The sequence below is a fragment of the Phragmites australis genome, chromosome 16 (genome assembly GCF_958298935.1).
Source record: "Phragmites australis chromosome 16, lpPhrAust1.1, whole genome shotgun sequence".
Classification (NCBI taxonomy): domain Eukaryota; kingdom Viridiplantae; phylum Streptophyta; class Magnoliopsida; order Poales; family Poaceae; genus Phragmites; species Phragmites australis.
In genome coordinates, this window is record NC_084936.1 from 28,020,408 (window position 1) to 28,046,851 (window position 26,444).

General features: G+C 41.4%; 4 protein-coding genes across 4 annotated transcripts; 3 read left to right on the top strand and 1 right to left on the bottom strand.

Moving 5' to 3' along the window:
- The first annotated feature begins 1,899 nt into the window (after positions 1-1,899).
- Positions 1,900-4,320, top strand: LOC133896175 (pyruvate dehydrogenase E1 component subunit beta-2, mitochondrial-like). The gene is made up of 8 exons (XM_062336724.1): positions 1,900-1,982; positions 2,087-2,149; positions 2,229-2,301; positions 2,409-2,478; positions 3,251-3,288; positions 3,395-3,519; positions 3,581-3,620; positions 4,252-4,320. Exons 1-8 carry the CDS (start codon positions 1,900-1,902, stop codon positions 4,318-4,320), a joined length of 561 nt encoding a protein of 186 aa, XP_062192708.1.
- A 2,035-nt stretch (positions 4,321-6,355) lies between these two features.
- Positions 6,356-11,903, top strand: LOC133894971 (uncharacterized). The gene is made up of 8 exons (XM_062335187.1): positions 6,356-6,759; positions 7,315-8,086; positions 8,272-8,787; positions 8,878-9,129; positions 10,081-10,161; positions 10,697-10,853; positions 10,942-11,378; positions 11,673-11,903. Exons 2-8 carry the CDS (start codon positions 7,631-7,633, stop codon positions 11,727-11,729), a joined length of 1,956 nt encoding a protein of 651 aa, XP_062191171.1. The 5' UTR covers positions 6,356-6,759; positions 7,315-7,630; the 3' UTR covers positions 11,730-11,903.
- A 4,548-nt stretch (positions 11,904-16,451) lies between these two features.
- LOC133895204 (CASP-like protein UU-1) lies at positions 16,452-17,113 on the top strand. The gene is made up of 2 exons (XM_062335365.1): positions 16,452-16,655; positions 16,883-17,113. The coding sequence occupies exons 1-2, from the start codon at positions 16,452-16,454 to the stop codon at positions 17,111-17,113; spliced, it is 435 nt and encodes a 144-aa protein (XP_062191349.1).
- A 290-nt stretch (positions 17,114-17,403) lies between these two features.
- LOC133894972 (zinc finger protein CONSTANS-LIKE 15-like) lies at positions 17,404-21,435 on the bottom strand. The gene is made up of 4 exons (XM_062335188.1): positions 20,453-21,435; positions 19,237-19,464; positions 18,017-18,258; positions 17,404-17,905 (listed from the first exon to the last, which is right to left on the bottom strand). Exons 1-4 carry the CDS (start codon positions 21,284-21,286, stop codon positions 17,791-17,793), a joined length of 1,419 nt encoding a protein of 472 aa, XP_062191172.1. The 5' UTR covers positions 21,287-21,435; the 3' UTR covers positions 17,404-17,790.
- Positions 21,436-26,444: the final 5,009 nt, after the last annotated feature.

The window sequence follows — 26,444 nt, forward strand, 5'->3', positions numbered from 1 at the left end:
TTCAGCCAAGCTGCTCTGCACGTAAACAGAGAGATTTCACTTGATATCCAGACAAAAACAAGATGAAAACAATTAAAAGGAATCATACCTCACAAATAGATTTCAGGTGCCAGTTGAGAGAGTCTCCGCCATAAGCTCTGGCATAATGAACTACATAGAGACCAGTGTTGGGGCTGCAACACGACGTTTTTCCAGTGAATTAGAAAGAAAATCCATAATTATAAAAAACAAGGAAGAAAAATAGACACTTGAACAACCGAATGTACTCACAACTTGCACAGTGCCCCAATATCTGTACGGAAAGTTCATGTACAGCCCTCCTATACAACATCCCAACCAGTAAAGAAATGATCCTTCCAAGTGAATAATGCATAGTGCAAAAGAGTGGCAGAGCCAGAACACCTATTGTATGAGAATTCTGTATGTGCCTGTGATACTAATCTGTACTGGTATTTGTGAATTTTTTCTCAACAAAGAGCTAATCTATACCAGTATTTGGAATTTTTGGGTGGTCCTGTGACACAAAAAAAAACCCCTAGCTCCGCCTATGGTGCATAACAGTGACTACATACGATGATGGAATTCGGCTTTGATTGATTGCATATCCATCATCATAGGATTCATAATAGTTATGTTCTTGCTTGCAAAGTCCCAAAAATAGCAACTCCAACCTACCTTCATACAATACCAGGAGGATAATCTACACAGGGCATCATGACAACATGCATGTGAAAAAAACAATTAGCATATTGTTTTCTAAAACGAGTGAAAAGATGAAATTTACCATTTCAATCCTCACCATCATAAAGAATCTGGCTTCCTATGAAGTAGGTTCTATTTGAAGCATTTGTTGCATAAATTAGAATAGCTACTGATAGTTGACATTCGTAATCATTGTGTTAAGTAGCACCTCATGCAGGAAAGGTTATCTATGTGTAATTAGCATGTTAAATTATTCCTAGACATCCTTTTGTTTAGCAAAACTTTACATGAATTCCCCCCACACTTCAGTTTAATATAAGGGCAATGTATAAAAATCCATCAAATAGTAATGATCCATAGTAACTTGATTACCGAATCAGACATGGTATATCATCTGATATTGTGTCGTTTATGAAGGTTTGATGATTACAATTTCTTGCACAACAATTTCCTCTTGGTTACATTTTTTTTGGAACAAAAGTGTTTATGATTCTGATACTATTCTCCATCTGGTAGCACCTTGTTGTATTTATTTGCTTTTTGCATACCTTTGTACAATAATGCCCACATTATTGACTTCTTTTAGTATATCTAGGTCTTTGAGAATATGAGTACACTGCATATTCCATATGCTGAAAACCAGGGTCCCTTAATTAAACCGGTTTGCATATTCAGACAATTGATCACATCATTAATTCAGATGCCAAGTCAAACTACATGTCAGTTGGTCAGATATATGTTCCTATTGTCTTCAGAGGGCCACATGGTGCTGCTGCTGGAGTTGGTGCTCAACACTCGCAGGTTTGTGATAGAAACTTGCCTTTGTTTGGTTATTCTGTTGTTGTTCTTATTCTTTAGAAGACAAACAATCTTGTAATGTGCATAGAATAAATTGTATTTTGCATATTATTTCGTGTTTTGAACACCTTGTGCTGACACAAAAATATGCAGAGCATAGGATAAATTGTAGAACCAAATTGTTCGTTACATTGAGTTTTCCTCCATACTGTAATTATTTGAACAATTCTAAACAAAATATTATTAAAAAATGTTTTGAACTGAGCAAGAGGTGTAAGCTTTAGTCTGCTTCAAAGTCTTACAGTGCATACCATCTCACGGGCATTCTTCAGTTAGTCTTTTAACTCTTTATGGATTGGTATATTTTTGTGCTTTGATGGAATTACTAACTGACTTAGTATGCAGTGCTATGCAGCTTGGTATGCGCATGTTCCTGGATTGAAGGTTCTAGATCCATATTCTGCAGAAGATTTTTTTTTTAGATAAGGGTTCCTTGACCCGGCCTTCTAGGAGGCCAATTTGTGGATGTCAGGGATCGATCCCTGGCCGGCTTGCTCCCACCTTGAGCTTTTATCAACTGCTCTACATGCTTGATGAAAGCGGCAATTAGGGATCCAGATCCTGTTGTTTTCCTGGAAAATGAACTTCTGTACGCAACGTCTTGCCCCACTCAACTTTTTCCTCTATGTTTGAGTTGACAGCTCATTGTATCATGTATTTTTCTGCAGTTATGGTGAATCATTTCCTGTTTCTGCTGAGGTACTTGATTGTAGATTCAGTCTTCCAATCGGCAAGGCTAAGGTATGTTCTTGTATTTATGTGGAGTGAAGAGTTCAATTTGATCATGCACTTCTTGATGGATTGTCTGGAAGGATCTTATTTTTGCTCTTTTTTTTGTGTATGTGTAGGTAGAGCGACAAGGAAAAGATGTTACAATCACTACATTCTCCAAGATGGTTGAATATGCTCTTCAGGTGTGTGAATAATTCTTTAAGTAGACAGAAGAATGGGTTGCTTAATGCTTATACATATGTCGACTTACATTCTTGTCCATGAGAGTTTATAGCTGCTATTGGAATTCAACTTGCTAGTGACAAAGAATGTTATTCTGATTATATCTATTTATGAAAGATGATTTTTCATGCAAAATTGCCAACTTGCTCAATATATAGAGCATGTTTTGGATCCTTTGCCTAACCTTGCTTAGTAAAGCTAGGGAGGAGGATGCATGTTTGGTTAATTTGCCTATCTCGCTTTTGTGAAAGGTGAGCAATGATTTCCATTTTCTTGCTTCTTAAATGGACTCTCCTCCACTTATAAGGTTTTCCTTGCCCAACCTTATCCACTAACAACAAGGTTGAGCAACGAAATCAAACATATCTATACCGCCACCTTGAATGCAAGGATGCATGTTTGGTTATTTTGCCTACATTGTTTTTTGAAAGGTGAGCAATAATTTTCATTTCCATGCTTATTAGATGTGCTCTCCTCCACTTGTAAGGTTATCTTTACCCAACCTTGTCCACTAGCAACAAGGTTGAGCAATGAAATCAAACATGTCCATAGTGCCACCTTGAGTGCAAGGAATAGCTTAGCTTTACATGAATCTCTGTAATATGAGACATTCCCTTTTTGAAGACATTTTCTTTTGAGAATTTCTCTTTAGTTGAGCGGATTTGTCAAGGTAATAGCTACATAAAATATATCCAATTGATTCTGGGTGCATTCTCATGTACTGTCATTTTTCAAGCTACCGATATACTGGCCAAGGAGGGTATCAGTGCTGAGGTAGTTTATTTTTGCATTTTTTTTACAGTACACTCGTGTGCAACCAAAGCTCTTTTCCCGTGGACACCATCACTGTTTCCTTATCCTCTAGTAATACTCTGTTTAGGTAATCAATCTTCGTTCAATTAGGCCACTCGATAGAGCTGCTATTAATGCATATGTGAGGAAAACCAATAGATTAGTAACCCTTGAAGAAGGCTTCCCTCAACATGGGATTGGCACCGAAATATGGTCTCTCTCTCTCTCTCTCTCTCTCTCTCTCTCTCTCTCTCTCTCTCTACAGTGGTCACAGTCCCTATGCTGTCAACCTTGAGAGGATGGCTGTTCCGCAGGTCCATATTTCCTGCCCTTTCGCTTTCGTTCCAAGTTTTCTTAGGGATTTCATTTCACATAGTATGGTTACACAACCGTTTTTATTCTACAAAAGTAAAGGCATAGCATTTTCACTAGTAGTGGCACCAGAAATAATACCATTGTGCTTGATTTTTCTGTTTTCTTGCTTGCATGCATTTATTTTAGTCTGCATTCTTTACAATTGATGGCTGACGTGCAATCCGTGACGTAGTAGGGGATAAAAGATAATGGTGATGAAACAACATCTGTTTTGTGGTATAGCTGGATTGTCTGACAGGGTCCTAGATGTTTGGCAAGTGCATTAGAGTTGATCTCTGGTAGAATACAAGGCGTCTAAGAAAAGTGTAGCAGACAATTAAAAATTCTGAAGAAAAGACAGACTAGGGTAGTACCCATAATCTCTAATGGGTGTTCTATATCTTCACCATAATATAGAAGGAAGAGGTTGGAGTTTGGATTCAGGAAACGTTTCTTGGGATAGAGTTTTTGAGCTTGGCCGAGAAAACGAGTTGTGGTTGCGGTATTATTCTTTCTTATTAAAAGTAGGATCTTGTGATTACTCATTTCAGTGTTCTCCACTCTTCACTATTGTTAGTGCTGCACTTGCAGGTAGATGACATTGTACGAGCAGCAAAACAGGCTTGCTACCGAGCAGTACCAATGGCAGCAACGGCCTAATTCACAAACCCTTTCGGTTTTCAATATCCTGTTTCGTTCTCTATGTCCAGAAAGATGTGTCGCATAATAGTACTGCTCCAACTCAATTGGCGTGAGCTGATTCTGTAGAGCTGCCATGAGGTCTTCAGTTCTATTCTGTCCCACGCAGTCGAATGTCTGCATGACTGCAAATCTATTTATGGTTCAACCCGGATTCGTGAATCATGCAACATCTGGAGATTTACATGAAGGAATGGTGTCAATAACATGTAAAAAACTCTTATCCATGAATTTCATCTGATTAATTTTTGAAGAGGTCCTCAAATTGAGGTTTTGGTCTTGCCAGCCTTTTATGAAATGTTATCCAAGAGTAGAAGGTAGCATGATTCAGGCATACTTCAACAAGAAACATCAATCGGAGGAAACTGTCTTTCATATGTTCTTTGACTGCAATTTTGCTGAGAGTTGGCACACTCTTTTAGGACTCTTAAGTGGAATTTTTCATCATGATGCAGAAAGCCAAGATCCAGTTTGCCTAGTCTTTCTTCATGAAAGTTTTCATCAGCGTTGCTTGGACTATCTGAAAATAGAGAAATAATTTTATTTTAAAAAAATCTCCTTCTCTCCCTAGATGGAGAGATGAATTTCTGACAGAAGCTCACCTCCAATCTCTTAGAATATAGGGATCAGTCTCCTTTTTTAGCTTGGCTATCTACTTTTTTAGTCCTCTCATTCTCTGAGACTTCCCTCTCTAACTTTCTCATTTCTTTTCTTGGTTTAGGTGTTATGTTGTATATGTTCCTTTTTTCTCTCTTTCCTTGTTATATATATATATATATATATATATATATATATATATATATATATATCTATTATTTTCCCTTTAAAAACAAGAAACATCAAAGAGTGGTGTCCGGAAGCGACACGTCTGGCGCACCCTGTCGCTTGGGGACGCGTCCACGGGCACTGAAACTGAGGCCGCCGGCAACCGTGAGGTCCCAAGATTCTATCACGTCCAGAGAAAGCAACAGGTGGAGACCCGGGACAGCAACACCAACTTATGCGCTGCAACTTGCAGTTTGTGGGGTTGATCTCCTATGGAATGGACCTACTCCATCCCTCTGAAAAATACACAAATTTGGTCAGGCTCACACGTATACGAAAGGGATATCACTGGATGGTGCTGTGGACCATGCACCCAACGAGCACCTGTCACCCCCTTTCTCTCTCTGCACACCTCTAGATCCCAATTAACAGGCCTTTTTGGCAGCTATTTGCACTGGATGACATCAAGTCACGGAAGGGATTTTTTCATAAGGATATGGGACCTAATACTTATTAGAATTATTTATTTATATTGAATGGTAGGTGAAATAAATCATAAGATATGTGAGAGAATTAAATAATAAATAAAGATGACTCATGGTAACATTTTGCGGAGTTATATTTCCTATCAAATTATAGACGAAGACTAGTCTTATGGTAATAATCAACGATTTAGCGAATCAAATCGAACATTTTGAAAACAGCAAGTTCCTTAACCGATGCATAGTTCACTTTTCTAAACACATCTATTCGCAGCTCGAGGGAGAGAAAAAAAAAAGTGGAAGAAGGCATAGGTCATGGGCAGGGAAGCAGAAGAAAACCCTGGGAAGAAATGGAAAAGGTTCAAGCGGACAGGATCCAATTCTTATCATCCTTTAGATTGATGCAAAAGGAGAAAGTACGGATCTGAGCCGCACCGGCAGTAGGCCCACGCGCTTCAATCTTTTTCTCCTTTCATCGGCATGTTTTGTAAAAAAAAATGAAATTCGTTACTTTTGTATCTCCTAAACATAATCATATTTACAGCTAAAATTTTTGCATGGAGGTACAATGTGACCTCACCTATACATGTGGATTTTTAGAGTTTCTTTTAAACTTCTAGATATGATTTCTATCGAACTTATAAAATCTTCAATATCTAGTGTATTTTCACCTGAGATGTACCCGATTAACCTTTTGACATGTAAAAAAAAGTTTCAACTGCCATGCTATCACTCCTCCAAAATTAAGGAGGACCTATATGCAAGATAGGGCGCCTCGGAAAACATCCATCGATGAGCAACCGAACAACACGAAACACAAGCCAAACCAAACCAGCCTTCCACCGGATTGGAAACAACCAGATGCTACTAGTCCTACGAATCCACCGTTTTCCGCCTTAAAAATATCAGAATTAGCGCCCCATTTAACGACCCGTGGTTACTTGCAGAATTATATAGCCACCATTGGAGAAGGTAGGGAGGGGAGTAGCCAAGAACCCAAGAAAGGGGAAGCTTGGGGGAAGGGGGAAGGGGGAAGGGGGAAGAAGAACCCAGGAGGACTTGGCGATTTGGTCAGATCAAAGCAGTTCAATCGCTATGGCTACCCAATCCGATTCGGTGGCCATGTGGTTGATTCCTCGGTTTGATTTGTCTGGTAGGCTGGTTTCTTGATTTGTCCTTGTAACTTTTTGCTTTGGATTTCTGTAGTTTCCGCTGTAATGTTTGGGCTTTGCTCCGTTATTCACGATACTTTGTTTTTTTTGGTTCCGGTCATTGATTTGTGCGATTATGTACCTCCCCCCCCCCCCAAAAAAAAAAATTGTGTTTCTTCCTTTCTTAAATTTGGCTGCTGCCAAGTCCCTTCTTTCCATACATGGGGGTTTGCTAGCTAGTCTAGTTTTGATGTTTAATCCAGATATGTTTTTGTTTTTAAACTGCTAATATATTTATGTGTTGAACATGTACTGTCTTGATTTATGTTTAGTGTGGAATGAAATAATTTCACTCTAATGGGATGGGCTTCTGCTTAGAGGTTATTGATGCAAACATTGATTGGCAGTTCACTTTCTATTTTTGATGCATCAAGCAGAAGCTTCAGAGGCTGAAAGTTATCTACTTTATGAGCTAAAGAAAATAACACTAGCATATGGGTTTAATTGAGCTTCTGTTCAGCAGTGTGGTGAAATAACTCTTGGATTTGCTTCTGCAGGGATGTGATATGATCACCTGGCATGGTTCATCCCAGGTTCCTGGTGGCTTGCTCAGGCTCCAAGTTGTGCTTCATCTCCAGCTGCCGCAGTAGTCATGGAAAGATGATGATATCCTTGCTTCAGATGGGTTTGAGCCAGACATTGGAGTGTAGTTCTACCCTTCCAGTGTTGATTGATTGCAGTCAATGATTCCTCGGAGCTTCTGGGGAACGAAATACGGATTCTGAAGGACATCAAAAGGAGTTGACAAAGTACATTTCAGGTGCAAATCCAAATTGATAGTCTTCTTTTTGCGGAAGTAACAGATTGGTTGCGATGGGTTTACCTCAAGCTCCTCCAGTCAAGGATGATGCGCCTACCGCATCGTGTACATCTGCGTCAAGCCCTCATTTTGGAGGTGTTGGTGCCTGTGATTTGGATGGGCTTTCTGCAGGAAGCTCAAGTTGCAGGGTACTTTCACACCCATTGATTGGCTATTTTAATAGAAAGACTGCATTAGATGCCCTGAATGAATCAAACGGGTATTGCAGAGACAGCCATGCGTTCGATGAACCTGCAGACCTCTGTGGACTAAAAGTTGATTCGAGATATGCAAATTCTAGATCTTATCCTAAACTTGAGCCTGCTGTCCATATGCCCACAAGGAGAGTTGTGGGCTTTGAATCAGGCTGTATTGGATTTGGAGCTTCTGATAGAACAGAAGCAAATATGGTCCATTCATCTTCGGTTGTCAGCAATTGTCATTCGCCATTTGATCATCATGAATTTCAGGCAAGGAAATTACTGCTCTCTCCATTGAAAAATGTGCTTCCTAAACAGTCCCATGGTGATATGCTCAATATTTCTTCTGGTGATGCTACATGTAGGCATTATGATTCAGCCAGTAAATATACAGTTCTGGCTTTCAAGATAGTAAAAAAGCTAACATTGGATGCCTCAATTCTTTTGAAACACAGGACTTGCCAACCTCAAGGTGCTCCAATTGGTGCCCAGAATGGGATGTTAGTAGGAGCAATTCCAATTTATTCACTGATGGTCCTTTACTTGGGAGCAGGGAGTTTTTATCCTATTATGACCATCTAGCAGCTAGTACAAAATTAGCACACTCTCCGCTTTCTCTGTCTCCTCTCAGTCCGAAACATATGAACAAAATTAAGGTTACAGGATCTCAAAGACATATAATGAGAGATCTTGAAAATGATTTTCTAGATCTAAAGGAAACAGGAGGGTCTAATGGAATTAGGGTGCAGGACGTGTCAGAAGAAACTAACTTGTTTCAAGATGAACTTGATATTATGACACCCAAATGGAGTTTATTGAGAAGATATCGAAACTGGGGTCCTGAATCTGCCCCTACGTCTCCCCGAGTTGGTTATGTTCGGAGTTCGAGTATGCTTGTGAGGAGGTCACTAGTTGTCTCCTTTGAGGAATCCCTTTTATCTGGTCGATATTCTTATGGAAAAGACAGTCAGGTCTCTAATTTCTTGTTCTCTTACTAGAATGTACTCGAATACCAGGCTATAGACTGTTGAATTTGATTTCATTTTTCTCTCTGAATGCAGACAATTGATGGTTTCTTAGCTGTTCTAAATGTCACTGGTGGTAGTTTCTTCCCTACAACTCAGAAACTTCCATTCTTAGTAACAAGCATCGATGAGGATAGCTCCTTATTGTACTATTCTTCTATTGATCTTGCGGGGAGGTTGCCTGTGAATAACAGCAAAAGCTCAAAGCTCCAAAGAAGCCTTAGTAACAATGATTCACGATCAGCAAAGAGTCGTTTACGCATCCCTGTAAAGGGTCGCATACAACTGGTACTAGATTGTTTTGAATCCCTAAGATTAAATATGGTTTCGACCCTTTACCAGTTTGTTCTTGGTGAAATAGTTGTCCTATATCATGCACTGCATCTATGTTTTTTTTTATTTGTACTTGATAATAATCAAAGACCTATATGAGCTATCTCAATTGAGAAGGCCTATTGTCACTAGAAATTTTCTTGAGGGTGGATCTGCCTGCATCTACTTTGATAGAATTGGTTACAGCTGAGAAAACACACACATTAACTTCCAGCTCTACGCGGCATGAGGTTTATGCTAATGACACTGCTTAATATTTAGATACTGGGCTTTCTTTTTTGTTCCAAATAAACATCCTCTCCTTAGTAATTACTATGTCAGTAGGCATTTTCTCATTTGCACCACTAAAGTCTGAGTATTAAAGCTTTTTAGATACTTGTACCTTGCTGCATTACATGCCACAACCTTGATATGTTGCTGTTGACATTTTTACTTGCAATCCTTCTGTTGTCTGGCAACTTTACTTTGGGTAAGAGCCTGTTTGGTTGGGCTGAGGCTTTTCCAAAAGCTGCTTTTAAAAGATGATATTGAAAAGCTGTTTTTGAATTGGCTTTTGATGCAATGAAATATATAATATAATGTAATGCCCCTCTGAACATCATTCCTTATAAGCTACAAAAGCTACCAGCTTATGCCTTCTAGTAATAATGACAACTTCTACTTCTCAGAAGCTATTTCCAGAAGCTGACTGTTTGGTTCAGCATTCTGCTTCTGAGTAGTAGAAGCTGAACCAAACAGGGTCTAATCCAGTTCATCTTTGAAATCGTTCCACATGTTTGGACTTATGATCTTTTGCATATTTTCTTCCAACTGTCGGGGCCTGATTTACTGTTTTGCATCTGCCCTCTTTTTTAAGTTGTATATTGTGTATTTATACTATTAAAATTGAAAATATAACTTTGACAGGTCGTCAGCAACCCGGAGAAGACTCCACTTCATACTTTCTTCTGCAACTACGACTTGAGTGACATGCCTTCTGGGACCAAGGTACAAGAAACTGCGACTAATGGGCTATTAATTTTCATCGCATGCTGAAGAGAACTGAATGTTCACTGTATGGTCGTATGTTTACCTTATTTCATGTTGACTTGTTGGCAAAATATGTACACATGTCATTTTCCGGTTGGCTGAGCCAATGTAAGATTAAATCCAATTATTGGGGCTGCTAGCAATCCTCAACCCTTTTGTGTAGTCTTAGTTTGAAGTTGATCATGTGCATAATAGATCAGCATATATTACACTGTTATTACTCATCTCATCTATACGAGAACTACCAAGTGGTTTGACATCAACTCGAGCAATGGAAAAAAAAAGTAATTTTGAAATAGGGCAGTGCAGGAAATCCATTGTTTACTGCATGTCTGAAAGTACTGTGACATGCAATGGACATGCTTTACCTTCTTTTAGAGGACTTGAGTGCTAGATTCTTGAGGGCTGGTTTATCGATCGTAGTGACCTGTTTTTTGTTTTCTCTATCCCCGTTCTCATCTTTTTTTTTCTCTCTTATTGTGTAACGAGACAGACTTTCATGCGGCAAAAGGTCACACTATCTCCCTCTGTTTGTCCCTCTAATCCAGTGGAAGAAGGAAGCAGGGCCTGTGATGTTAATGTTGGGCCCAAATCTCAGTCAGTCTCATGTGGAAGTGAACCTAGAGAACGGGGAACTCTATGTTCTGAATGTAATGGAGCTGATAGCCTGATACCAATAATGGCTGAATTCAAATTGTGGATTTTGAAGCAATGATAAACTCTCTTTTTTCTTTGCAGGCTGTGGACATGGACAGAACTGCAACTCAAATGACGAATCAGAAAAAAGAGGCCCGAACACAAAATGTTGTTCATCGGAGAGTGCTTCTCAAGAATCAAATAAATCTAGCTCTCCTGGGAAAAAGAAAAACAATACTGATTCTGATGGTTGCTGCTGTCAAACGGATAAGTTTTGCCTAGGTGGAAAGAAGTCATGCTGCTCATCGTCTAAGATCAATGATAGTTCAAGTGGAGGTGTGCTTCGTTATGCTTTGCACCTGCGCTTTCTCTGCCCCGCCTCCAAGAAATCCTCGAAATCAATGCTACGGTGCAAATCTGATCCATCATCAGCACCATACAGTAGCAATCCAGTGCCCGAGGAAGAGCGGAGATTCTATCTCTACAATGATCTTAGAGTTGTATTTCCTCAAAGGCACTCAGATGCAGATGAAGGCGAGGTATGCAAAAAATTCGAAGGGTTGAAGTTGCCACTCTCGGCACTACTACTTTTCTATTTCTTTCTTCCATCACCAGTCTAAAATTTGGTCGATTAATGCATATGCTTGAAATGATAGGAGTATTCTGTTATTGCCTATACATGATAGTAAATCAACTTCTAGTCTTTCTGAGATCATTTTGGAAGGCTGATTAAGTTGGCCTAACAGCCAATTCCTGGCAATCAACTGCTCATTGGTCGTTTCATGTTCTGTCAAATTCAATAGATTTAACGGCAGGTTTCATCTTTGTTGCAGTTGCGAGTGGAGCATGACTTCCCCGCTGATCCCAAGTACTTCGACATAAGCAACTGACGTTTGCTTGTGTTCTCATCTCATGTATAGCTTGCGCTGCCGCGCCAAAAAAGAATCTGTAAATATTTTACGATGACTAACTCGGTCACCAGTCTTTTTCTTCTGTGCTATCTTTCGCCAGCAAACTATACAGGTTTAATCTTCCAATAAAATGTATTATTTCGTTCTCCATAATGGTTTTTCCTTTTGATTTCGAAACCGTGAAATGCTGGGTGTCATATATCTGAACACTAAACTGTCAGAATTCGGGCATGTAGTCACACAGTTTATTTGTAAAAAAATTTCCTTGATACTATTGCTTGTACGCTCAACTGAAATTAAAATACACAAATATTTTTTGTGCAGGAAAAAATACACAAATATTAATATTCTCGATTTTTCCGCTGCATTTGTGAAAAAAAATATGCACAAAAGATTTGTGCCATTAAACTATTAAGGACCCCAAAAAATGTTGCCCATCTTGTGAAATTCCGCATTCTAAACGGAGTCTTAAAAAATAGACTGCAGCAACCAATGAGACATCACAAGGCTGTTTGACACGCTTTCTTTGGCCCATAAATTCAAGCCATTTCACTATTTTGGAGCTCTTATGCAGACTTGCCAGCTCAATTTTCCCTTGTGGAGCTTCATTCAATTTCCTCTTTTTTTTAACAAAACATACATACTATTTATTGTCCCCGGTCGTGGCTTCACTATTTTAGATATTATAGCCTGTCTTAGCTATGGTGAGGTGGCAATGGGCCAGGCTGGCAATAAAATTGCTTACGTTCTAGGTTGGTTCGTGGGCCGGTAGGCCGCTGTGTACGAAAGGCGAGAAAGGTAGATTTTTTTTATTTATATATTTCTTAAATTTAAATTTTTATTTATATATTTCTTAAATTTAAAAATTGTATAAATATGTGCTCATTTTGGAAATTTGCATAAATGTATTGTCGCCCATTCAGCAAAAGAGAAGTTAAAATCGCACAATCAACGAGCGATAGGTGCATTGGCCCAGCAGCAACCTCTCTCTCGTCTGATGTGCAATATTTTGAAAAATATCAACATATCACCTATTAGACGAGTGAGAGGTTGTTTTCCTCTATAAAAGGCCACCCCCAGCCCTCAGGAGAGAGCTCTGTTGTCACACTATTGCGAAAAAAGAACAAGAAGGGGAGGGGAGAAGAAGAGCGGCGAAGCCCTGCCGGATTCAACCTTTACTGGCGGTAAATAACCTAATCTTTATGCTTTATTTTGCAAACTAGTTAGATTAGCTATGAGATATAGGTTAGTCATCAAATCTAGATTGCACTATTGTTAGAGCGAGTTAGCAGAACAAATTTAGGGTTAGTTGTACTATTTATCAAATCTAGCATTTTAGAGCAAGTTGGAGTAACAATTCGACCTAGGATTTGATAGTTAGTATTGGTTGTTTGAGGTATTTACGGTTGCAATATTAGAATTATGTTTTTTATGTAGTGTTATTTTAGATCTAAGAACTTAGAGTTTAGTATTTTTTTTCCCCTGGAATTGTTGTAGGCCGAATTAATGGTATAAGTTTTTTTTATCGATCGTGGGCAGGTATATTAGACAAGTTATATTTCAAGATTTTTTTTTTTGGAGAAGAGGAGATTACTTCTGGTTTGGATGTGATAGATTTGTTGAGATTTCAGTTAGTGGATAATGATATAGCTAGAGCAAGTGAAAGGACATGGGAGTGTACAATTGGTTAATGCAGGGTTTCAAACTAGATCCCGAGCAACATGAATTGAAGATCAGTGTTGTATTCAGACGTGTTGGTAAAGGTTCTTTGTGGGAGTCGTTCCCGATAAATGGAACCTCAAGTTGGAGAAGGTACCTAGAACTGGTAACTGAGCATGCTTGGCCACTTGTAATGCTTGCTCAAGCTAGCTACATGTAGGGAGTTGGAGAATTTCATGGTGAACACGAAATAGAGCAAATACAATTGTGGAGGAAGATGAAACAAATCTAGATGTGGTGCAAGAACAGGATGTTGGGTAGAGCGGCTCTACCGATACAACCAACGGATGTGGCTGATGAGGGAGAACTCATACATGATATTACTGAACTGATAGAGAGAGGATATGGAGTACCACCTAGCTCAGGAATATGACAACTTGGACGATGAGGATGATGATTATGTCCCTGCGGAGTAAAAATCCTTGATTTTGCAAACCTAGTTGTGAGTAAAGGTTACCATGTGTCATGGAAGTATAATAAGAACGAGGTGTGTCGGGGGGTTAGGTACCTAGCATCTAGGTTATGAAGGATATTGTGGTTCAATGGCGACATCTCTTCGAAGGCAGTTCATGGTTGTGACGTGCAGCAGGAAGACATATGATGTGAAGTGCGTAAATGATGGTTGCCTGTGGAAGGTGAATGTCTTGGAGGGAAAAGTGGGCTGATTACTGGAAGTACTCGATTGTAATGGAGCACACTTATCAATTGGAGGAACTAGAGAAGTACCATAACAACATGTCCTCCAGTTTTGTTACTAATGTCATGTACGCTCAGATTGTGAAGAACTTAAACTTTGAACCCAGATCAATAATTATGGCAATTGAGGAGCAATGTCGTTACACCATTAGCTACACTAAGGCTTGGAGGACGAAACGATAATCTCCCACGTCTGGTTCACAGCATATGTTAGAGTAACCTTGAAAGTTACTGTGACATTAGGCACTACTCCTCGGCGAAGGAGCCTAGTATGTTGGTCTTGCAGCGAAAATTCTTTGCCTTCAAAGCTTGTATAAAAGCTTTTGTGCATTGCCGTCCTATCATTTGCATCAACGACACGTTCCTTACCAGAAAGTATAAGGGTCAAATACTAACTACAATTGGAATAGATGGAAACAACCAAGTATTATCAGTGACATTCACTTTTGTTGAGAGTGAGAACATAGACAGTTGATATTGGTTTTTGGAGCGCCCAAGGCTTTTTGTTGTGAAGGATCGACCGAATAAGAACCTCATGAATCTTTTCAAGAGGCTGTGCAACCATAATCAATAATGCAAGTTCAACGCTCTCTAGGAAAGACTAGATGAGCTGATCATGAAGCAAACCGAAGAGCTAGCAAGGGGGCCAACGACGACAGAGGAGGATGTCCCTGTGGCTCTTGGTTGGATCCTACTAGATCATTAGGGCGTGCAGAGGACTAGGTCATCTTTTAAGACCTTCTACTAGTGAATCGAGAACGAGCCAAAGGAAAAATAGATTCTGCTATATGACACTAAGCGAGTAGGTATGGTATCATGATGACGAACATAGCTGAGGTCTACAATTGGGCCATGCGTGGTATGAGAGGACTCCTCCTTGTTTGCAATTGTGGAATTTACTCTTCATGGGACGTGCAAGTATTTCATGGACAAATATGCATCAGCATGTAAGGCCATGAATGGCCGTTGGTTGATACATGGGTCGAAGATTACTCAGTACATGATTGATGCGATGAAGAAGGCACGGATGCACCAGGTTAAGCCCATGGATATTGTAGAGTAGGGAGACCATCGTGAGAGGATCATCCATGAGTGTGTCCTTAGGAATGATGTCTACATATGTACTAGCCAAAAGCCAAAGCTCCTTCACATGCTATGCACACATGTGATTGCTACTTGTGCTGAGACTCAATTAGTGCCTTGGATATATGTGTCCAAGTATTTCATGAAGCTGTCATGTCCACATAGAACCATGAGATGTATGGGTTCGGGATAAAAGGTATGTCCCCGTAAGACTACACGCATTCGGAACGATATGGACAAAGCTGAAGCCGGGCATCCTGTGAAATAATGCAACAAATGCAATGAAATATGACACACTTACAAGTACTACCCCAAAGGTCCTTCAGGCGTCAACGATGCAGAAACAAGTCCTTCAGGAGAGGCGTCTGATGGGAGATGTCCACATCCTCATTGAGCACATACTTCTTCCGTGAATGTCGGAGTTGTGTGACTAAATGTTGACTAAATACATCAAAGAGTAAAAAAAAAAAAAAATAGGATGGAAAGAAAGTGAGGTTGGTACTTCTCTCCCACCGGATTGGAGAAAAGTGTACTTCTCTTCCATCTGTACTTCTCTTCCATCTGTACTTCTCTTCCATCCGGTGGGAGAGAAGTACTTTTCATCCAATGGATAGGCGACAGGTTGCTTTGCTGTCCTCCCACCCTGTCTACACTGGCTCAATGTCAACCTATAGTGGATGATTGTAACTTTTTGCTACCTGAACGAGCGACATGTTTATATAATTTTTTAAAATTAAGAAATATATCAGAAAGTTATGTGGTGGGCTACCGAGCGATGACCTGCGTGATTGGGCCAGAATATGAGCTGACATATTCCAAAGCATAATTACATGTTTTTTTAACCCATATCCCTAGCAAATGAGAGGTGAGTTCATGCCTACGACAGTCTAAAAAAATAAAGAAGGGAAGAAAGGAAAGACATTTTTTTTTAAAAAAAAACTCCAGCATAAGAGTCCAGCGTGCTAAGATTATCTATAGACAAGGTCGTGCCTATCAGCCTTTTACGTAGGGATGGGGATACGTACGAGAGTCCAGCATTCTCACAGAATGTTTTGGTTGCAGATTTCATCAGCAGAGATCTTTAAACCCTTCCTCCGACAGATAGATATATGCAAATGCCCGAGGCGACGATACAAACTGCTGCATGCTCTCGTTCGCGATCGTTGCACTCTTTCAAGGTAACTTCATCGGCTGCCGGCAATGATGACGACGAGGATGACCGAGCTGGAGTCGCAGGAGGCGGTCGAGACGATAAGGGCCGCCTCCGCGGCGCACGTCAGGACCAGCGCCGCGCTCCGGCTGCTGGCGTTCGCGGCGTCGCTCGCCGCCGCGGTGATCGTGGTCACCAACAGGGAGGCCCGGTGGGGCGTCAGCGTGAGCTTCAAGATGTTCGACGTGTGGGAGTACGTAGATTAATTCGTCGGCAATAATAGTGACATCTGGTTCATCGTTCAGATCTACCTAGCTACGATATCGTGGTTGGCTGATCGGCGACCACGATGAAATCTGCATGGCTTTCGTGGCGATCATGTGAAAGACTTTCCTTTCAGTTTCTCCTATGTATTCTCTAGGTTTTTTTTTTAAAGAGAAGCTGATAATTGCTTCCAATGTGTGGTGTTGTCCGTCCCATGCAGCTCATGATGAACCTGCAGACGGCGGCTACGGCCGGCGCCGGCGCGATGGGTTCGGTGGCCATGTGGGGGAACAAGCCGAGCAGGTGGTTCGCCGTGTGCCGCCTCTACCGGCTCTACTGCAACAAGGGCGCCGTCTCCCTGGCGCTCGCCTTCGTTGCTTTCGCCGCCCTCGGCGTCGCCGGTACCCTCTCCCGCTACCCCAGGGCACCACCACCGGCCGCCGCCAGATAACAATGCAATACATCACTGGCTACAACCTAACTACGTACAGATCACCCAGCACCTCCATGAACAAGGTGTTCAGCTCTCAGGTTCAGATATACTGTGTTATACACATGCGTCTACCTGGTGTCCATACATGCAGCCATTCTTCAGACCTGAAGATCATGCGTTGGTCAGTCATAGGTCTTGTTTGTTTGATAGGTTGGTGAAATTCTCGTTACTAATGTACTTGTGTCCTATGCTGTTCTAGGTTCTAACTTGTCTGTTGTTCTTTCTAGTTTTGGAACATGAACCGTATATTCCTCTCCAACAGCAAAGATTGTTCTATTAAGTAGTTAAACAAAATCAAGAATTCACGATAGCAAAATATTATACATAAAATACTTCACTGCAAACTCATGGACGCGGCACTCATAGTTAGAATTGTAAGCTATCTATTTCTGTCTAATGGCGATAAGAAATTAAGGGGTGCCGTGTCCCTTACAAGCATACCGCTCTTTGGTGTTGACGGCAACCACGATGCTTCAACACAACTTCGGCTAAACACGGCGTAGTATTGAGCGATAGCATTGCGCATATAAAGGTGTCGTCGTAACGCACCATACCAGCTTCATATTCAGCTCCCTCTGTTCCGCAAAAAAAAAACCGAGCTACATGCAGCTAGCTCCATCTTCAACGGCCATGGCTCATCCGCCATTGCTAGCATTCAGTGCTTCAGTCGACTTGACGAAACGGCCTTTCACTCGCTTCCTCGTGTCTGCCCTCAGCTTCCGTGACTCGTAGCGGATGTGCTTTTCATACCTACAGAACAAGGATCAAAAGATTCGTGAGAAAACTGGAACCATTTTGTGGTGATACGGAATAAGTTGCTGTCAGCAACAGGCAGGTTGGAGCCAGTTCATAGATCCATGCCTGCGATTCTTCCTCTTCTCCCTGTACCGCTGCATCGCGCTGTCCCTGTTCTGCGCAAGCGTCTCGCTGTCAATCTTCATGGCAGACCTCTCAGCTCCAGCTGGGGCGACAGTTTGATCCCCAAAGGAGATCTCCCTGGTGAGAGCTGGTCCTGAAGTGGGCACATGGTTCCCGGAGGTTGTCGGTCCGTCGATGGTAGAGGCGCATGAGCTGACCTTCCGTTTGTTGCTCCCAGTGCTCACCTGAGAAGAGGAAAACTCTGCTACATACCAGCAGCTAGGCATGCTGAAAATTTTACTGGCTAGCCCCAGATAAGAGACTTGGTACTTCTCTACAATGATGCAAAAACAAGAACACGTGGTGGGGCTTTCTATAGCGATTTCTCAGTGGTGACAAAATTGTCCTTTAATATTTCATAAAGAAACAAGATGCCTCCATGACTTGGTGGACCAGAGGAGGACGCAGCAAGGATATGTATGGTGGCCCATTACTATCCTGGTGACTGAAAACAGCTACAAGCGTTCATACCATATGGGACCATTGAGCGTACTTTTGCATGAATAGTCCTTTAGAAGATAAGATCTATGTCTAATTAGGATCATGACTACCTGAACCCATTCAACAGTAAGTGGTGCATCAACATCAGCAAAAAGCTCTGTTATACAGAGGAACAGTAAGCTGTGCATCAAGCATCAAGCATATGAAATATCTAGTGTCCCCTGAACATATGCGTGTTTTAAAAAGTTCAGGTACATCTTCAAACAGCTGATTTTCAGTATTCTGTTGATCTTGAAGCTTTGATCGACAAGTTCCCAGAAAAATATTCTCATCATATTGACTTAAGAGTACTTAACTCAACCCACAAGACTTAATCATAAAAACTTGCTAAGTGTTTCTTGAGGAGGCAAACTCATGGGTACAAACTAGAGGATGATGCACATCTATTATAAACATATTTTATCAGATTTTTTTTCTTTGACTTTGCTCCTCTGCATTAAGGGTTATGGATATATGCAGAAAATAAAAGACTGCATGCAGTATGACATAAGTTTTGCCTTAACATGCATGGACTAATAATACTTCTTTCCTACAACATGGCCTATATAAGAAAAATACATGCTTGACACTGTTATTACGGTGAGCTAGGTGCCACATGCGCTGCATAGGCACAGCTGCACACCAAGCATTCTTTTATGTTCGGAAAAAGGAAGATGACTTACATTTTTCGATGACAACTGACAGATATTAGTAGACATGATATCTTCGGCAGCTGCACAGTATCTTAAGTCATAAATATCCTCCAGATCTTTTGCTGTCCCCGAAGAAATTTCCTTAAGCATGTCGCTATAACTCTTAATCATAAAGCCTCCATTGTTCGGACCAAGTCCAACTTCAAGTGCAGAGTTCTCATTGTGATCCCTTGACCTTCCTAAATTGAAGTCCCATATCTGCCACGCAAACAACAAGCTATGAACTGCCTCGCTTGCCTTGAAAATAAGCACACTCAACATGAAATTTGAATAAAAATTAGGAGAATACTGAAGCATCCGCAGTACGGAGGGTTTGATTTCTTGACAATGCAATGTGCAAGCAAAAGTTGAAATAAATGTTACTGCAATTGGTGCACAATTCCTGAGCGGATTTATGCAAAATATAGGATCCATTCCATAGGCAAAAAGTCAAATTACTCTGAAAGTCTGAATAATAGTTTAGCAACGTGCGAAATCACATACAACACATTTTTCCATATCATGATAGCAACACCTCTTCAGAAAGGTGTGTCTAGTTTGCATCCTTGATAAAAGATGCACCTTTCTTCACCTGCTCAGTTTTTGCATTCAATGTCCTAAAACAGCTGGTCCATGAACCCTCATCGCAACTACAAGCTCTCTATGAAAGAATCGAATCATAAATGGTGAGAACAGAAAGATCAAATTTATCTCTGGTTCTTTACTGAAAGCTACTGAAACCATTCTGTTCTCCTGGCTGACAAAACCTAGGATACAAGAGGAAGAACTGACGTGAGAAGTTAAGAACCAGATGCTGCTATATGGTCATGCGCAAAAGCGCAGAACCGTAAAATTTTGATGGCTCCGGAACTGGCACCTATATTTTCATGCGCAGAATCATGAAACCACCAAATATTTTGGTGCGCGTAAAACAATAGTTTTTGCCCATCCCCTTACCTAACAGAGATGTCCACTGCATTTCGCGATTGGGTTGATAATCGGAATTGTCAAGTAACTACATCCAGTTTGATTTCTCTCGTTAGTGGTGATCTTAATACGTGTGAGGCTACTGAACGTACGGGCAATTAACGTATTACTCATAAGACGAAAGAGCTAGCAATGCAAATTGACTAGTAGATTTCAAAAATTAATACAAATCTCGCCTTGTTTTTCTCTCTTTTTGACGGGATTTTCTCTTCTAATTTACCTGGATGGGCGGAACCGAGGGCGCAGGGCAGTCCCATAGTAACTGTTCGTCGTCGTCGCCCATCCAGTCGCTGCCGCCAATGAGCTCAGTGCAGTTCGCTGAAGCCATCATGAGCAGGGACGTGTACGGTAACGGCACCTCCGGAGCCGAAGGAGGAGGCAGCGGTGGGGGCGCCTGCTTGTCCGGCAAGCATCCACTGGAGGCTGCGGAGCTCCGGCGAGGCGTGCGGGGGCTCATTTCCGAGTGCTGCTGCGGGTGCGTCGTCCCCGCCTCGCGGTGCGCCATCTCCGCGAGCTGGTGGCACAGCGCCTCCCCCTTGAGCCGCCGGGCGCCACCGGCGGAGGCGGCCACCTCCGGCGGGTCGCACGGCACGTACATGTCGCGCAGGTTGGAGTAGTCGAGCACCGAGAAGAAGGTGCCCTCCTCGTCGTCATCGTTTCCCTCGTCGCCACCACAGCCGCCCACGCTGCGGAGGTCGAGGCCCCATGACGCGGCGAGCTCTGCCGCCGAGGGGCAGCCCGAGAACCCCTCCACCGCGACACGTGCCCCGCCCGTGCACCCGTTGCCGCCGTCTCCGTCGCAGCAGTCCGCGCAGAGGAACGCCGGCTCCCCGCCGCCGCCCGCGGCGACGCGCGCGGCGGCCGGGCGCGCCGCGCAGCCCGCACAGAGCGGCGCCCGCACGTGCTTCCGCGACAGCGCGTTGGCCGCGTGCACGTGCCGGTCGCACGCCACGCAGAGCCGCGCCGCGTCCGCACGGCAGTGCAGCGCCGCCGCCGCCTCCCCGCAGTAGTCGCACGGCCACTGCTGCCTTCCCCCGCCGCCTCCGCCCTTCATCTCCCTCGCCGCGCCGCCAACGCAAACCCGCCCCCACACGCGCGAATCACGACACCAGCCGACCAAGAGGAATCAAATGGAGAGCAGAGAAAGAGAAGGGACGAGGGAGGGTTTGCAAAACTCTGCGCCGCGCAGACGCCGCGCGATGCAATAAGGCAGGAGAAGGTGGGAGACGGAGGAGACGCCCATCCGCCACGCGGCGCCGAACAGCGGACACCCCACCGGCCGCCGGGAGTGGTGAGGTGGCGGGCGGTACAGCTTCCGCGGGACCCGCGGGGCAGTGGGCGTGGGGGTGTCGGAAAATATCTCGCGGCTTCCGCTGAGCTGGCGCGCCGAGCGGGAGGGGGTCGGGTCGTGGAGACGCTGACGCTGACGCACGGCTTCGTGGTGGGGGCCCACCAGGATATAGGAGCGGCAGCACTGAGCGACATGGGCACATGGTTAATCCTTTGAGGTGACAGCATACACTCATTTCAACATGCGCTAAAAAGGTGATGCTATCTACCTCAAGTTATCATCGTTACCACATGGATTTCAATTTCATTTTATAAACTTTTTTACCAGCGGAAAGATCAAAATTTGTAAATTTTTGTTAAAATTTCAGTTATTTTTTTCCTTTTCTCTATAGGTCTCGTGTATCGGTGAAAGAAAATTTTGGATTCATTCAACTCTGAAATTCATAAAATTTTACTAAAATTTTGATGAAATTTTAATCCTAGTTACTAGGTTACGATTAAGTTTTCTGTGTTTTCATATTTCATTCTGGCTACATAAGTCCTCTGCCTGTTTCTTACGTGGATCTCTTATTTGGTGTACTGACTTCACCACGTCCTCCCTTTGCTTAGTGTGGCCCATGATCAGTTTTGCGGCAGTTGTATGTTGTGCTATGCTTATTTTTAAGCTGTTCCTTACGTGGTAGCAAGAAAACACGATTAAAACAAAAGTATGATCACTAGTTGTAACTAAATTAGTGACCATTGTTCTCATGGAAACTATACTAGGGGTGTTCTCTGACAAATATGATACGCATGTCATGTCCGGAGTAGCTACAACACGTTGTCCATTTGTCACGACTCACGACTCACATGGTGGCCTGAAATAAAGTGATCAGCACATGATAGATAAGATTACACGACAACACCAAAAAGATAGGGGAAAACTGCAAAAAAACCCCCCAAAAGTCACTTGGATTTTGACTTTTCCCCCCAAAAGTTGTTTTGTTGCAAAAAAACCCCCAAAAGTTTGACTTTGTTGCAAAAAACCCCCTAAAAATTCAAAAAAATAAAAAAAAATCATTAAAAAATTCTAAAAAAAACTAGAGAAAATTCTAAGACCTTCTGTGAATTTTTGTTTCAAAAATAATATCCTTTGCATCATATTTCATGGAGAGAAAGTTTGGAAAAAAAAAGAAAAATGTGCAGCTCATTTATTAACTCATGTTATTTTAACTTTGTCATGTCTACCATTATTTTTCCTACACAAATAATTGTTTAAGTAAACTAATAAAAGTGGTTTCACTAATTTTGGAGGTGTTATGGATTAGTTATGAATTAATCTATCTGTAACACATTTACTCAATCCTGCACGTTACAATAACTATTTCAAGATTTCATGTATTTTTACAAGATAGAGGATCATGTAAGAAGACTACAAAAATTTATTTCATGATTTTTGGATTAGTAAATAATTAACTATGCATTTAACTCGAATTAATAAATGAGTTGCACGTTTTTCTTTTTTTTCAAACTTACTCTCCATGAAATATGATACAAAGGATATTATTTTTGAAAACAAATTTCACAAAAGGTCTTATAATTGTCTCTAGTTTTTTTTAGAATTTTTTTTGATTTTTTTTAAAAAAATTTGAATTTTTGGGGATGTTTTTGCAACAAAATCAAACCTTTGGGGGGATTTTTGCAAAAAAACAACTTTTGGGGGGAAGTCAAAATCCAAGTGACTTTTAAGGGGGTTTTTGCATTTATCCCTATGAATAGACCAGCGAAAAGGAACGTGCACGAGCGTACATGTTACTGCATAAAAGCCAGTGATGTAGGAAGCAACTTTTCCACGCTAATTGTGATGGTGATGCATTACTGTTAACACACCTAGGTTAACTTAGACGTCATCAAAGAAAACGAGAAAAATCTAGGATATATTCTCACCTACACCTCCTTTTGATGCAGCTAGCTATGGGGTGGTTTATCATGTTGTCTGGAGACTGAGATAGTTTAAATAGAGCTTAAACTAAAGTGAAAGATCTACAGTTAACTTTTTTACAGAGCTCTGGCAAAGGGGATGAATCAATCTAGAACATTCAAGTGTAGAAATCAAAACTACCATTACAAATTAAAATCTTCTTTAGTATTTAAAGAGGATGTTCTATTAACAAATCATAATCTAAGTAAAAAGCAATGGCCGGTGATAAGAAATGTTGTTTTTGCCACAAATTCGAGATAGTTAAGCACATCTTCTTTGATTTTTGTTTCATATGTTCTGCATGGCTAATATTCCAAATAGCATCGAATCTTTAAGAACCGTGAAGTGTTCAATACATGTTTGAGAATTGGCTTCAGAGTCTTGGTTAAAACTTGAAAGGTTATATACTGGCGACAACGGCCATATTTTATTGGTCACTATGGTCATGTAGAAATGACATGTCTTTAACAAAAGAAAATATGATTCTCCTTTGCAAGTTATGTTTATTTGTATACACTGGCTCTATTCGTGATATATACTATATTGGCTGGAGCATCGCGAGATGGTCACAACGGCATGTACGCGATTGGAGTTGGCATCTATAGAGCTTTTTACCCGGTTTGGATGGCAATCTAGACTATGTATCAAAGCTTAAGCAGAATAACTTCAATAGAAAATATGTGTTTTATTTTGTTAGACCTTTTTTTTATTTGTGTCTCATGTTCTGAGTTGTGATTTCTTAGTTCGTGGCCGTGTGGGTCTTATAATACAGAGACTGTGGATAAACTCTTATGTGGTTATATCAACTTAATATAATAATTAGAGTTAATAAAGCTCCTTTTAAAAAAACATATTGTTGTAGAAAATATAGTCAGTTTCAAACCCCGGGTCACAGTCGATTTTGAAAAATTGACTGTATAAAGGGTTATCATAAAGGGCAGATCTCCCTTGATTCAAGGGCATTCGTGCCCAAATTTTTTAGCAAATAATTAAGTATATGTATGTGTATTTAGTCTATGTATAGGTATACAATCAATTTACTACGTATGACCAGGTTCACTTGCTTAAACTTGCTCAGTTTTATCATATGAACTTCCCAAATAAGTATTTGATGCCTCTTAGTCACTAACTTAGACTCTTTATTAAAGATATACGTATAGATAAAAGGTATAGAAAGATGAAAAATCTTGGAAGCTTTCAGTCATACTTGTTAGAAGAGATAAGAGTATCATGTATCCTATTATTTACAAGCTTCTTAAGTTGGTGTTAGAAACTTTTTTTTGTTAGTTTTTTCATGATAACGTCTAGTATTGAGAGGGTACTTTCAACAATAAATTATGCAAAGAATAAACTAAAAAATAGAATAGAGGACTGATTGTTGGATGATTATCTGATTACATTTATTGAGCGCCAGTTTTTCAGACAAGTTATGAACGATATCCTAATATTGTGTATAGAATCCATAAAAGAGCGCATAGTTAAATCATACTATCTATTGTGTAATTTGTATAACTATTTGAGTTTGTCTCTAATATAATACCATATTATGGAGTTTAATCTTATAAATCTTTTATTTTTTTTGAATACTTTATGCTACCGTTGAATCCCACTTTAAAAATCCTGGTTCACAACTGTTATCATAGTCGGTTATTTGCACAGTCTTATCAGAATGTCCAAAAACATGTCGAGTTAAAATGGAAAATCGTTTTTGAATAGTTACTAGAGTGGATCGTGCATGGTTTGACAGATCGAACCTAACCGTGTTTCTTTAGATAATCATGCAATGTGCCGACAGGGGCTTATGGGGCATGATGGTGCCACATACATATCACCATCGGCACCATCAAGATCATCTCATGGGGGCTTCCTATGCCAGTAGCAATTGTTTTCATGGTAAAGAACTGAAGATACATTTCTGAGGACATTTGTCAAATTCGTATTTGTTGTATGTCAAATTCAGTGCAGTTTGTCAAATTCGGGAGCCGAGGTTGCCTATTGGATGCTTTCGTTGTCAGAAAGATGATATTTGCACTGTACAAGGCCGTACGCATGAAAGAGGATGGCGAAATAATATAAGAAGAATGGTCCCATGATAGTCAGTTCCTCAGTCCTCACCCTGTTTAACAGAAAACAACTATATATGCTCTTTCAGAGATAAAAGTAAGCATGTCCTAATTCCTCTAGTCTTGATGTCTCTAACTCTGTATATGTTTAATCTGATGTCACTGCTACAGGATAGCTCTGAACTTCACCATGACCGTCGTCAAGTACATCCGCTACTAGGAGGATCTCGACGAAGGCATGTCTGTAAGACACCACCATGTTACTACCGATTTTAGAATTGATAATAGGTAAGTGACAGTAGTAGTTAGAGTACTATCACTACTAAATTCTCCATCTAGAGTGTTGCCTTTTTTCAGAAAAAAAAATGAGCCAACTCAAAATCGAGTCGCCTCGATTGCCGCCACCACGCTAGCTCGGCCTTGCTCTGTCCTGCATAAGAAAACGCGGTGGCATGAATGCCGCCGTCACAACACACACAATTGCTCCCTGCTTATCGCCATTGCTGCCCGTGACCTGCTTGCCGCTGCATCCCGCACCATGCTTGCCATCGCCACCTGCACCCTACATGGCGAAGACCGTTGTCGCCCGCCTCCAACTCCTCCTCATGCATGCCGCCCTAGCGAGATCCATAGCTAGATTCCCACCGGATCACGTTGTGGATGTCACGAGGGGAGAAGGTTGGTGGGGAGGGGCGGGGGGATGAGCCCAGCGGGGGGGGGGGGATGGGCTCTGGCTGGTAGTGGGGGAGAAGGGGATGAGCTCTAGCTGTTGTGGCTGTGACGAAGCAGAGACGTATGAGATGGCTAAGAGGAGGCAACATGCGGAGTGAATTGAGGTGAGGGCGCTAAACGAAGAGATAAGGTTGTGGGGGGGGGGGGGCTACATGCAAAAGAGATAA

Bases quoted from the DNA above. Each gene is read 5' to 3' on its own strand.
- LOC133896175 (XM_062336724.1), top strand. From the start codon at position 1,900: ATGCAGTGCTATGCAGCTTGGTATGCGCATGTTCCTGGATTGAAGGTT. The intron at 2,302-2,408 runs GTATGTTCTTGT...GTGTATGTGTAG, and splicing joins TTCCAATCGGCAAGGCTAAG to GTAGAGCGACAAGGAAAAGA. The intron at 3,520-3,580 runs GTCTCTCTCTCT...CAGTGGTCACAG, and splicing joins GGGATTGGCACCGAAATATG to TCCCTATGCTGTCAACCTTG.
- LOC133894971 (XM_062335187.1), top strand. From the start codon at position 7,631: ATGGGTTTACCTCAAGCTCCTCCAGTCAAGGATGATGCGCCTACCGCA. The intron at 10,162-10,696 runs GTACAAGAAACT...GTAACGAGACAG, and splicing joins ACATGCCTTCTGGGACCAAG to ACTTTCATGCGGCAAAAGGT. The intron at 10,854-10,941 runs GTAATGGAGCTG...TTTTCTTTGCAG, and splicing joins GGGAACTCTATGTTCTGAAT to GCTGTGGACATGGACAGAAC.
- LOC133895204 (XM_062335365.1), top strand. From the start codon at position 16,452: ATGACGACGAGGATGACCGAGCTGGAGTCGCAGGAGGCGGTCGAGACG. The intron at 16,656-16,882 runs GTAGATTAATTC...CGTCCCATGCAG, and splicing joins TGTTCGACGTGTGGGAGTAC to CTCATGATGAACCTGCAGAC.
- LOC133894972 (XM_062335188.1), bottom strand. From the start codon at position 21,286: ATGAAGGGCGGAGGCGGCGGGGGAAGGCAGCAGTGGCCGTGCGACTAC. The intron at 19,465-20,452 runs GTAAATTAGAAG...TTTGCGTGGCAG, and splicing joins CCTCGGTTCCGCCCATCCAG to ATATGGGACTTCAATTTAGG. The intron at 18,259-19,236 runs GTAAGTCATCTT...TCCTCTTCTCAG, and splicing joins GTCAGTTGTCATCGAAAAAT to GTGAGCACTGGGAGCAACAA.